The sequence below is a fragment of the Miniopterus schreibersii genome (genome assembly GCF_964146895.1).
Source record: "Miniopterus schreibersii genome assembly, chromosome: 13".
Classification (NCBI taxonomy): domain Eukaryota; kingdom Metazoa; phylum Chordata; class Mammalia; order Chiroptera; family Miniopteridae; genus Miniopterus; species Miniopterus schreibersii.
Window position 1 is genome coordinate 28262697 of NC_138113.1, and position 12534 is coordinate 28275230.

Consider the following 12534-nt stretch of genomic DNA (forward strand, 5'->3'; position numbering starts at 1 on the left):
TAAGAAAAATACCAAATTTTAAAACCTAAATATTGTGTTAAAATAAAGAATTTGTTTAAATGTCTTAAACTTAATAAATGTGTTTAATTTTTTTTAATGGGTTGGAAAAACACTCTTCAAGGAGGCACACACAGTAAAATACCATGCCATCTAGTGGCATAATAACCAAATTGCAGAATCTGTTTTCCTACTGTGCAAACATACTAATGACAATTCCACTATTATTTTTTCATTAAATAATACTAACAATAACTATAAAGTTATAACTGTAGAATTATGGCTCTAAAGACTTCAAGCATATATTTTAAAAACCCATTCAGTGCCAATTTATGTTAAGATAAGCTGCTGTATAACCAAATTATTAGCTTCCAATTTCAGGGAGTTCCAACCATCTTCTAATCTCCAGAAAATACCCCAAATTTCATGAGAACTTCTGGAAAATAAGAAGAGTAATATAAGCAGGGAAAAGGACTGGTTTGGACTTAAGATTAGATAAACAGAAGTCTAATCAAAGGGTTCAAGATGGGAGAACTGCCCAGACCACACAAAAGGAGGACAACTCCAACAGGGGTCACAAACTCAAAAGCTTTCTGGGATCAGGGAGGTAAGGTAAATAAGTTGAAGAAGGCCATGAGATAGCTAACTAAAGAAGTCTGGGATAAAACTGGAGAACAGTGGAAGAGTATGGCCATAGCTTGAGAAATCAGGGGGAAGACTTAACACCCTGAGAAAGCCCCTGGGGTTGTCCCATTTCAAGCCACTGTGCCTGCCTTACACTAGTAAAGTGCATGACTAAGAGGATCAGATGTGGGGGTGGATCTAGTTACTTAGCAGTTTGGTTGAGAAGAGAATAGCAAAGGATTCTGTCTGGAGGTAATGGGTCTGGCCCAGAAGACTTATTCCTTATTATCTTTTAATTATGAGATCATTTTTATATCCAATTTTTAACACTTACTCTGTATGGCCCATTTGTGCAGCTGCATGAATAGGTAACTGCCAATTGTCCTCATTACAGTAGAGATTAGGATCTGCCCCACTGGACAGCAAAAGCTCCACACATTCTGTGTGGCCCTCTTGAGCAGCAATGAACAAGGGAGTAGCTTTGTCCAAGGCTTGACAATTGACATTTGCACCTAATACAAAATAAAACATTTAACAGATGATCCTCGTTTATGGGATTAAAAAAACAAAACAAAAAACCCCACACATGATAACGAACATAAATTTCAAAGCAGCTTCCCTTAAAGGGTTTGACCCTTGAACAATACAGGTTTGAACTGTGCAGGTCCAATTACATGTGGATTTTTTTCCATCTTGTAAACAGATGATGTAAGGTTACGATATCAATAAATACAATATAATATGGTCAGTGTATTTTCTCTTTTGACTTTCTTAATAGCATTTCCTTTCTCTAGCTTAGTTTATTGTAAGAATACAGTGTATAATACATAAAATAAAAAATATGTATTAATCGACTGTTAATGTTATCAGTAAGGCTGTTGGCCAACTACAAGCTACTAGTAGTTAAGTTTTGTGGGAGTCAGTTACATGCAGATTTTCAACCTGTGCCCAGAGGGGGTGTTGTTAGAGCCCCTAATCCCCACATTGTTCAAGGGTCAACTGTACAAAAGTTTTCTCCCCTCAGTGGGTACTGCTGTATACACGTGCTGATTTATGTAACTTGCTGGTAATCATTTAAATTACTTTTGCTTTTATTTTGGCAAGAAAACAATTTTAGAATTCATTTTTTTTATATCTTTATTGATTTCAGAAAGTGGAAGGGAGAGGGAGAGAGAGTTAGAAACATCAATGATGAGAGTCATTGATCAGCTGCCTCCTGCATGCCCCCGACTGGGAACCAAGCCTGCAACCCAGGCATATGCCCTGACTGGGAATAGAACCACGATCTCCTGAATCATAGGTCGATGGTCAACTGCTGAACCATGCCGGCCAGGCTAGAATTCATTTTTAAGTTAAAACAAAACTCTCAGTTAATGAAGGATTCATTTCATTCCAATCCCTCCTCCAACAAGCACTCTATTGTTCTAATAAATAATCATTTAAAGAGGTAAAAGGCAAACCATCAAATATGGATAACATTTCTGATAATTACTGAAAAAGATAAGAAAAAAACCTAAATTCTGAACCTTTGTAGATGCCACTAATTAATTCAGGCTAAGTTTTATGGAAAAAAAAAATTTCAGTAAATGACATACATGGGCTGTGCCTTAAAACTAATATTAACAATTACATCTTTCTCTTCACAACCAATGCATGACAGAGCCTACACTAAAGAGTTCTATTTAAATGGGTTTCTGAGCTGATTTTTTAAAAGCATAAATCTAATCGATTATTTAGATACTGGTATATTAAGATATGAAGAAGTTGAAAGTGACCTCATATTTGTAGAGATTTTGAAAATAGCAGCCACACTTGCCCAAACTTTTCTCAGTGACAATGCACATGTTAAATATGCTAACTATAATGTTGTTACATAACAGTGAGAATTTTAAAATTTCTGGAATGTATCTCAGTGGGAAAATCATCATTACCAAAGGGAAAATAACTATTTTTTATCCCATAAATACACCTTTAATAAACCAAAGCCATGAGATGGGTATAAGCTATGCAAAACATAAATGAGTTTAGAAATTCCAACTGGACATTCAATATGTCTAGACAAGTAGAATCTTAACTTAATACAAGGTGATGCTTGACCTACTATCAGCCTCAGAAAGAAGTGGACACTATTACTGAGAAAAGACTGTCATGAAAGAAACCTACTTAACTTTCTTTTTTAAGCAATGTTTCATTTTGATTGACAATTTCAAAGTATCAGAAGAAGGAACCAGTCCCTGTGAGATTATAGGTAGAAAAGTTAGAAAAAATGACAGACAATTCACTGAAAGAGAAGTCATTTTAAGGAGTTAGAAACATATAGTTATATTATAAACATACCTTTTCAATGTGCTGTTCTTAACTATTCACAGAGGAGAGAAGAAAAAAAAAAAGAACACAGCAAAACAATAGCTGCTTAGCATCCAGGAGACGGGCTTGGCATGAGGGGAGTAAGCAAGGTGCAGTTTAACCTACTTTATTCTAAGTCTGAACTACATACTAATAATTGGAATTTATGGGACTGAAAGCCATAAAATGAATTAGGACAGTCCTCAGGAAGACACAATGTAGAAGGAGGAAGGTGAGCGTCAGAAGGCCTGGGTCCAAGTCCTGATTCTGCCAAGAAATACTTTTCAGATCTTTGGCAAGACACTTAAACACTCAGGGCCTGGAATTCACAATCTAAAAACACATGTTTATATAAATTATTTGGGGGGGAGGAGAAAAAAAAGAGAACTCGTGGACCTGGACAACAGTGTGGTGATGGGGGGGAGGGGTGTGGAAAAGGGCACAGAGGGGATAAATGGCGATGGGGGAAAAAAAATTTTTTTAAATAAAATAAAATAAAATAAAATAATAAAATAAAATAAAATAAAATAAAATAAAATAAAATAAAATAAAATAAAATAAAATAAAATAAAATAAAATAAAATAAAATAATAAAATAAAATAAAATAAAATAAAATAAAATAAAATAAAATAAAAAATAAAATAAAATAAAATAAAATAAAATAAATAAAATAAATAAAATAAAATAAAATAAAATAAAATAAAATAAAATAAAATAAAATAAAATAATAAAATAAAATAAAATAAAATAAAATAAAATAAAATAAAATAAATAAAATAAAATAAAATAAAATAAAATAAAATAAAATAAAATAAAATAAAATAATAAAATAAAATAAAATAAAATAAAATAAAATAAAATAAAATAATAAAATAAAATAAAATAAAATAAAATAAAATAAAATAAAATATTGGAGATTCCCCTCAACTCTAAGATTTATAGACTCATATCTGTAACAGACATTGTAATTTGGCACTTACTGTTTTTTTTGCTTCCTACTTCAACTTGAGTATTTGAAGATTTGTAAAGAGAAATTAAAAATTAGAAAATACGTGCCCTGCTGTCTAAATAAACTTTGTTTTGTATATTTGAAGGTAACTTATTAAAAGCCCAGGTATTATAGGAAGTATATGAAAAGCATAAAGTATTTTAAAAATTGATATTTAGTATAATTTTTTTAAAAAATTTTAACTTGCCTGATGGCAAAACTGGTGTATTTCCCTTCTGCTCTAAACTATCTACACTTCATCAGGTTAGGGCATAGGCAGTGTTTGGAGAAATTTAAAAGCCCTACATAACAAATGTTTCTGGTCACAGAAGTGTCACACGGAGTAAGAATGCCACCCCAACACCATCTTCTCTGACAATACCGAATGTGTAACAGTTGTCAAGGAGAAAACTTCAGCAGGTTTGGTTGCTATTAACATAATAAAGTATAAACGCAATTTGAAATAAACCCATTTAAATAATTATACAATTGATCAAAACATACAACTCAAAGGCTTAATATACAAAATAGCTACCTAATAAATTAATTAATTTTAATATAGTCTTCTACCCTAGAAAGTTGGAACTGCTCAGGTCCCTATAAGAAAGGGCAGCCCCATCATTCAGTTTCCAATAAGCTTGTTTTAGTGACAGATCATTATGTTCCTCCTCAGATAAATTAGTAGCTGTACATTGCATTATGTTAGTAATAGACACCAGTAACCAGGCTTATAAATCAACTTGTATGTACTCTTATTTACCACTAACATAAAAACATAAATTTCACAACCTGATTTATATCTGGTCAAGAATTCTTCTTCCTAAGAAGATACACAGTTCAAACTCATGATCTTATTACACGAGCAAAGGCTAATGGATTAATCTTACCCGATGAAATAAGTATGCTCAAACTTTCTAGCTTGCCATACTGAGCAGCCACAAACAACGGTGTGATTCCAAAGTCATCCTGGCATTCCTTGTTTACTCCTCTCTTAAGAAGCAACTTTATGATCTCAGCATTTTCCTAAAGCACAGGTTCATATTTTAAATATGAGAAAACAAAGAAAATAAAAGATATATTTTGTTATTGTTGTGTTTTGTTTTGTTTGTTTGTTTTTTACCCTCACTAAAGGAAAATTTGTTTTTAAAAGTTGGATGGGAAGGAAGTATTAAACAATCAAGATTATTCTATACCTTTGGCAAGACCGTTAAACATAAACAGATGAAACGCTGATCTCTAGGAATTATAATCCTTACAAAATCCTGCAAAAATAGCTTGCTGGCCCAAGCACTGAGGAGTTATCACAGCTTCTAAACACACTGTTATACATAAAATAAGCCATTGCTCCTTATCAATTTATATCCCAAGTATTCTGATGATCTCTAAACTATGCTATCAACATTTGAAAAACTGAGATAATCCCTGTGGCCCAAAACTGCAGAAACTACTCGGGCAGCTGGTTTATTCAGGATGATCATCAGCATTTAGACTGCCTTTTCTGTGCTGCACGAGCCATTGTAGATCACAGACAAGGCGGACGCAAAAACTGCAGAGAACTGTCATTTTCAAAGGGTGAAATATACAATTTACATGAAGATGAAATAATAAATTCACAAGTTACCTGAAAAGTAGCCTGGTGTAAGGCATTCCATCCACACATAGAATGGGATCCATTAACATTTGCTCCGTGTCTAAGCAACAGCCTTAACACATCCATCCGTCCATTTTCAACCGCTGCAATATAGCAGTCAAAAAAAATTACGGTCAGTAAGAAGGCATGTTTGTAGGAATGGATACTCGGGTGATGTTCTCATCACTTATGTACCTCGAAACTCACAATGCTGTGATCATTCCTATCAACAAATCAAAACACATACTCCCTATGCAATGCCAAAACATTTATCTCAATTGTCTTAGCCCAAACCCATTGATATACATATCTTTTCTGTGCACATACAAATTATTTACAATTGCATTTTAAAAGACAGAGAGAGGAAATGGAAGCAAGAAGCAAACATTTATTCTCTCTGATAATGGAGACAATATGTTTCTATTTTGTTAAAAATGCAACTGAGGAGAGAATGGGATGAACAGGTCAATCTCAAAAGGACTGAAAGGTTTCCTATAATTACCATTTGATCACAAATGAAAAGTTACTGAGAGCTGAAGGAGCAACACTGCAAGTTCTGCATCTCAGATATTTTTGCCATCATAAACAGCATCATTGTTAAAATTAAAAATACAGAAAAACCTTGCTTATTTGAACTAGAAGGGGACTCTTCTAAAGAGTGTTGCTAAAGAAATGCATTTTTCTTAACTATAGTAACTGAAACTAATGACTCCCACTTCGGCAAACAGCATGGAGGCTCCGCCAGAAATTAAGAATAGAGCTACAATATGACCCAGCAATCCTCTTCTGGGTATCTACCCGAAAATTCTGAAAACGTTTATTCCTAAGGATATATGAAGCCCTATGTTCATTGCAGCACTATGCGTGGTAGCCAAGACAGAAACAACCTAAGTATCTTTCGGTGGATGGCTGGATAAAGAGGACGTGGTACTTATATACACAATGGAATACTACTCAGCCATAAGAAAGGTTGAAATACTGCCATTTATGACAACACAGATGGATCTTGAGAGAGTATGATGCTAAGCAAAATAAATAAGAGAGGAAAGAGCAAGAACCATGTGATTTCACTCATATGTAGGATATAAAACAGAAAGCAACAAACAAACTCAGACAGACAACAGAAGGGTGGCTACCAGAGGCGGGTGGGATAAGACGGGTAAAAAGGGCAAAATTTGTGGTGACAGAGGGAGACTAGACTTTGAGTGGTGAGCACATAATGCAACATACAGATCATGTATTATTATTGAATTGTACACTTGAAACTATGTAATGTCACCCCAATACACTTAATTAAAAAAATTAAATAAATTTTTAAAAAATAATGGCTCCCAAGATGCTGGTAAAGTAGATCCTTTGAAGGAATAGTGTGCAGTTTTATAGATACCTAAGAATCATGTGCCCTTTTACTAGTTTCACCAAATTATCCTAGTCTTTTTAATATATATATCTAATTTAACATTAGCACAAGATATGTGTAGTCTAATATCATGTACATATAACAGTTTATAAATCCTACCTAGTGAGGGTGAACATAGGTACAATGCTATTTAAGTTGACAGAATAAACAAGCGGGGCTAAACTTTCCAGAATGCTACCACAAAACATTCTGCTATGAACTATATAGTGCTTAATAAAATAAGTACGCACATACACATACACCATTAAGTAAATAAGATATACTGTGAATGTTGTAGGTGTAAGGCTGTTACAATGACTTCTTAGAATTCTAAGTTTCGATGAATATCAGCATCTATAAAAAGATAGAGAACAGAGATGTGTATAAAGTCTGACTTCATGTGCTTGGTAACAGGAAGGGAAAAACAAATAATATTTTTTATTTTATTTAGAGCATATAGTTATTCTGTATCTTCTACTGCAGCAGGAGGCAGGAATCAACAAGTCTCCATCAAAAATTAGAAAGGCACTAAACATTTGGATGAAGGGCCACACTTGAAAAATGCTAATATAGATGTAACAATAGAAAAATAAAATACTTAAAGGTATAGAATAAAAAATAAATGTACTCATTATTATTGAAGATGGTAACATGCCATTGATATTCTATTAGTGTTGCATAATGAATTTATACTAAAGCTTATCTCCTCCATAAGAACTGTCAGAAGTTCTTTAATGGAGAATTCTCTTACCCTGGGAGGTTTCAGAAATTTAACCACCATGGCTGAGATAGTAGTACCACTGTACGAGAATAAATCTTATTTCTAAGTTAACATTCAAGGGCATTTTACTAGGAAAAAACAACAGTTTTTCAAGCTGTTCTTTTTCTATAATCAATCTAAAGTCAATCTAATTTTGGATGGAGGTCATAATAGAAAAGGAAGAAAATCTGTTTCACATCCAATTCATACATCATTATCAGCGATTGCTGGCAAAAATCATTCTATAGCCAGACCCTGAGCTGAAGATTATCAGGTTGTCAGTGGTGATATATGAAGCAGAGTGAAGATAAGTTTGTTTTTCATGAGTTAGGCTGACCTTATAAGACGGAAGTTGAAAAAATTTGTTTTGATTAAGTACATCATGGAAGTCAGAGACAAAAGTTGCTTGTACTTTTAATATAAATGCATTAAGATATCTGATTTCTGCATCTCTAGTGAAACCAACACATGAGCAGGTAAATAACATTTTTATAGCTCTTGCTAATTACTTCAAAATAATGCAAATTTAATGGTTAATAATTAAGAAATGGTGGTTTACAAAAGTGTACTTAGAGCTTACATCTGCTACCAAAGCCTCTCCTTAGGAAAAGGTGGATTAACCTTCCTGTCCTTATATAACAACTTGCCACATTGGAGGGAGACGGAGGAGCCATACCATAACAATGCATGCTATACATCAATAAAAGTTTATTCAGAACAACACAGACTCAAGCTTCCTATTTGTTGACCACCTAATCTAAGAAGTATACTCCTTGAGGAAAGAAACCGTGTCTCATCCCCCTTAGATGCCCAGTGCCAATCACAGACAGAAGACAGGCAATAAATAATCGGTGACTGGGTAAATGGGGGGGAAAATGTCTAAAAGAAAATAAGATTGTTTTCTTTTTAAAAATACATTCCCTCTCCAAACTGAATAAGTTTTGGATTACACTGCTGGATATAACACTATAACTGGTACTAAACTAGCCATCCCACCATAAACTATCTTAAGAGTAGACTAAATATACAGAGATGACTTTTTCTGGCATTAACAACAGGGAGAAAGCTGATTCCTAAGAGGAGGAAAACATGTAGGGTGAGCCCCAGGATCACCTCAGCTCTCTGCCTGCGGACATTTCCTGATTATGGTGTAGTGAGCTAAAGTCTAAGCAGAGCAAGGGTAAGGTTGAGGAAAGAGTACTTCAAGCAGAGGAAATAGTCCAAGCAGAGTGCAGCAGTCCACTGAGCTAAAACCTAGAAAAGTAATGTGGATTCCCAGAGAGAAAACAAAAGCAGAACCGTAGGATCTGGTTTTACTATAGCATCAAAGAGAGACCAGAGCCCAAGGATAAAGAATATGGAAGAGCCCGGCTGACGTGGCTCAGTGATTGAGCGTTGACCTAGGATCAAGGAGATCGGGGTTCGATTCCCGGTCAGGGCACATGCCCGGGCTGGGGGCTCGATCCCAGTAGGGGGCCTGCAGGAGACAGCCGACCAATGACTCTCATCATTGATGTTTCTATCTCTCTCTCTCCGCCATTCCTCTCTCTGAAGTAAATTAAAAAACACATTTTACAAAACAAGAATAAGGGTAAAATAAAATACCCCACTTTGGAAGGCAGATCTCAGTGTCAGGGCACAGAGATATGAGAGAAAGGCTCTCCTCACTTCAAGCCAAACAGGTACTGTCTATAAGACTCCAGCTGAGACAGTAGAAAAGAAAAACCAGAGCTCTGAGGGTAGGGACACTGTCCCTCTTGCAGCAGGTCATTATTATAGTACTGATGAGATCTGTAGAACAAAAGTCTAAGATAGCAAGAATGACATGAAAACATCGTTTCCTACAATAATTTATAGGGGGACATTTCATATTTTTGAAGAAACAAATTTTTCCACTCCCTAAATTAGAGGAAAAAAGAAGAAAATAAAAAGAAGTAATATGGGAAAACATAACAAAATATTTTTGAAATGAAGAAATAAAAAAACTGGAAAGCGCCTTTGACCCACATAAAACTTCTAACCAAAGTCAGCACTCGGTTGAGGCATATAACACACTGAGTAGTCACAAGGCCCACATGAAGACTTCATAAAAGCATGGACTCGATGTCGGATTCTCATCTGGGACAAATATGGTAGACGTACACATATAAGTAAGTGATAACTCTAACTAGGAATAGTAAATAATGCTCCATTCTTCGAAGGAGCATTCATTAAAGAATAAATTTTTTAAATAGAGGCTTTTAAAAATGTAATTATCCTACTGAATGCTCTTTTGGAAAAATGCCTAATGTGACTATGTGTTCTAGGGAATGACTGCAGATAAGTTTTGTACCCAATTCAAATCGCAGTGAACTGATTTTTACATCTATAAGCTAGAAGCACTGTCATTTTGAGGCTCAGATTTCGATAGTAATTCTACTGACAAACATCACAGTTGGTGGGGTGTAGTGAACAGTTTGATCACAGGCTGTTCATCAGCTCTAGCTACAGCAGCCAGTTGCTGATTTTGGTGAAAGTCAGAGGTCACCTATTTAATTAGTATGTTTGATTTATATATGAATTTTTAACTGTATCTATGTTTTTTAAGCTCTACATGCCCTCTATTCTCCATTATGCTCGTCATTTTTCTATACAATTCAACAATAAAATAATCTTTGCTTTGTATACCTAATTTGTATAAAACTTTTTTCTCCTACCTCTTTCATGAAGCAAAAAGAATGTTCATAAGCCATTTATCTACTGCAATACTTCTCTGGTCCTGTGGTTATACTGACATCTGGTGGCATTAGAAAAGAAACTAGGCTGCAATGAACAGGGATTTTTTTCTGGTGTTGCTAATTTATTCTATGTGACCTCAGAGTTTATATTTTTCCAAGGTTTTACCTGTACCTAAGACAGTAGAACTATTAAAGTACTATACTAACTCCACTGACAGAATACATTAGTTGCAATCTTTCACTTTGGCAATGTGACTGGCAAGGATGTAGAATTTAAAGAATGTCACTGGGTATGTAGGACTGCCCACAGTTAACCATTTCATAATTAAATTTTGTAATCAGAATGGTTATAAAGTAGTACTTTTCCGTAAAGAATACATAGGAGAGATTCTACATATTCAGAGAGATTCCTATAATGAATCTTGGCCCTGAATAACAATTTTAATCTTTAAGATGTATACTGATGAGAAAAACCATGACCTCATGTGCAAAATTCATTATGACAGGAATGTAACAAAAAGGTGTGGAGAATACCCCAATCGAATTCTACACCCTGCCACTGACAACATGGCATGACTCGTGGTTTCTGACAAAGAAAGGTCTAATGGCCAATCAGACATCAGAAACCATATCCAGAAAAAACAGCCATCAATCACATGTTTTAAAAGACAAAAGCATATCAACATCTTATTATATATTGATTTTTTTTCCAGGTCTCCCCAGCAATGGAGTCAAGAAAATATTTGATTTAGATAGCACAGCCTTAAACTTACTTCTTCTAGAGCTACAACACTGAATTCTACCACTTTCTGTAATTATCCAATTCCCATTTTTAAAGCATTCATAGAGTGGTATTCTCCTAGTAGGAGTCACCTCCGGGGGTATCCACAGCATAGCTTAAAGAAATAAATCATTACACCAAAGAATCCCTATCAGAGAAAAAGTACATGTCAAACTATCTTTCATCCCAAAGACTCCTATTTATATAGGAGCAACACTTCCACTTCAGCCATACTAACCAGTGATGATCACATCCAGTTTGACAGCCACACATACATACTGTATACAGCAGTGCTACTCAATATCCTTCATAGACTGGCTGTCAATCTGCAAACTGTTACCAGTCCTCAGTGAGGTAAGAAGTTTTGACCAGAATGTAAATCAATTATGTCCCTGAGCACACTGTTTAGTTCAGCTGACATTTTTCTTGAAACAAGACTTCTTTGATGAAGGCAGCAGTACATTGATTTATATCCTGGCTCAAGCCCCTTGTATCAATACACTGACATTTTGAGTAACACTGCTCTATGATACCTAAAGAAAACAAGAATCACACTGCATGGACGGGGTGGGGGATGAGGAGGAGTTCATCTAGGTCTATTCATACCACAGAATATCAAATTATTGCAAAATACTGAGATCAAGAATTTTCGGTTTACTTTAAAAATTAATATGGACTTCCAATTTTAATATAGCATAAAGTAAGCATTCCCTCTTACTCTTCCAAAAGCAATTAATCCAAAATCAGCAAGAAGAAATAAAAACACACTCTCCATTTTTAGAAAAACTAGGATCCAGCTAAAACTCCACATCAAAAATAGGTAAAAGAGCTTCCAAAAAGAATGGAGATCAATCCTGGGTACTTGTGGGAGGAAGGGGAGAGAAGATGTCTCACTCAGCTGGATGTCTGAGAAAGAGCTGACTAGGTAAACTTCTCAAAGGTCAGAAGCTCCCTCTGAGATGCTAAACGTAAGTTCTCAGCAGAGGATAGATTCATGCACTGAGAGCAGTACTTCTCTGGGCCCAGTTGAAGTCTGAAAATCAGACGAGTGGGGTCAAAGAATCACCCAAAGAAGCTATATTTGCAAGAGTAGTTGGTCTCTGCTACTACAGAAGGGAAGCTGCATTGCAAAACCCACAGCTACCTGTGTCCACTTACTGGTGAATGGTAATAGCTAAATAAACTCACATCCAAAAACCCTGAGTCAAAAGGAAAACTAGCTAGTCAGGAATGTGGCTTTAGCTCCCTACCATTTAAAATCTCCTGAAAACAGCTGGTTAAGCACAAACTC

At 35.0% G+C, this 12534-nt stretch overlaps 1 protein-coding gene across 3 annotated transcripts in view; it reads right to left on the reverse strand.

Annotated features, from left to right (window-relative positions):
* The window catches only part of LOC308566540 (ankyrin repeat and SOCS box protein 3), a 63075-nt gene that overhangs the window by 22729 nt on the left and 27812 nt on the right, over positions 1–12534 (reverse strand). For all 3 annotated transcript variants that reach the window (XM_081156947.1, XM_081156949.1, XM_081156948.1), the window contains 3 exons: positions 5578–5690; positions 4844–4979; positions 956–1133 (listed from right to left, as the gene is read on the reverse strand). In XM_081156947.1, the coding sequence (XP_081013073.1) occupies positions 956–1133; positions 4844–4979; positions 5578–5690 (427 nt within the window). The remainder of the gene's footprint in view (positions 1–955; positions 1134–4843; positions 4980–5577; positions 5691–12534) is intronic.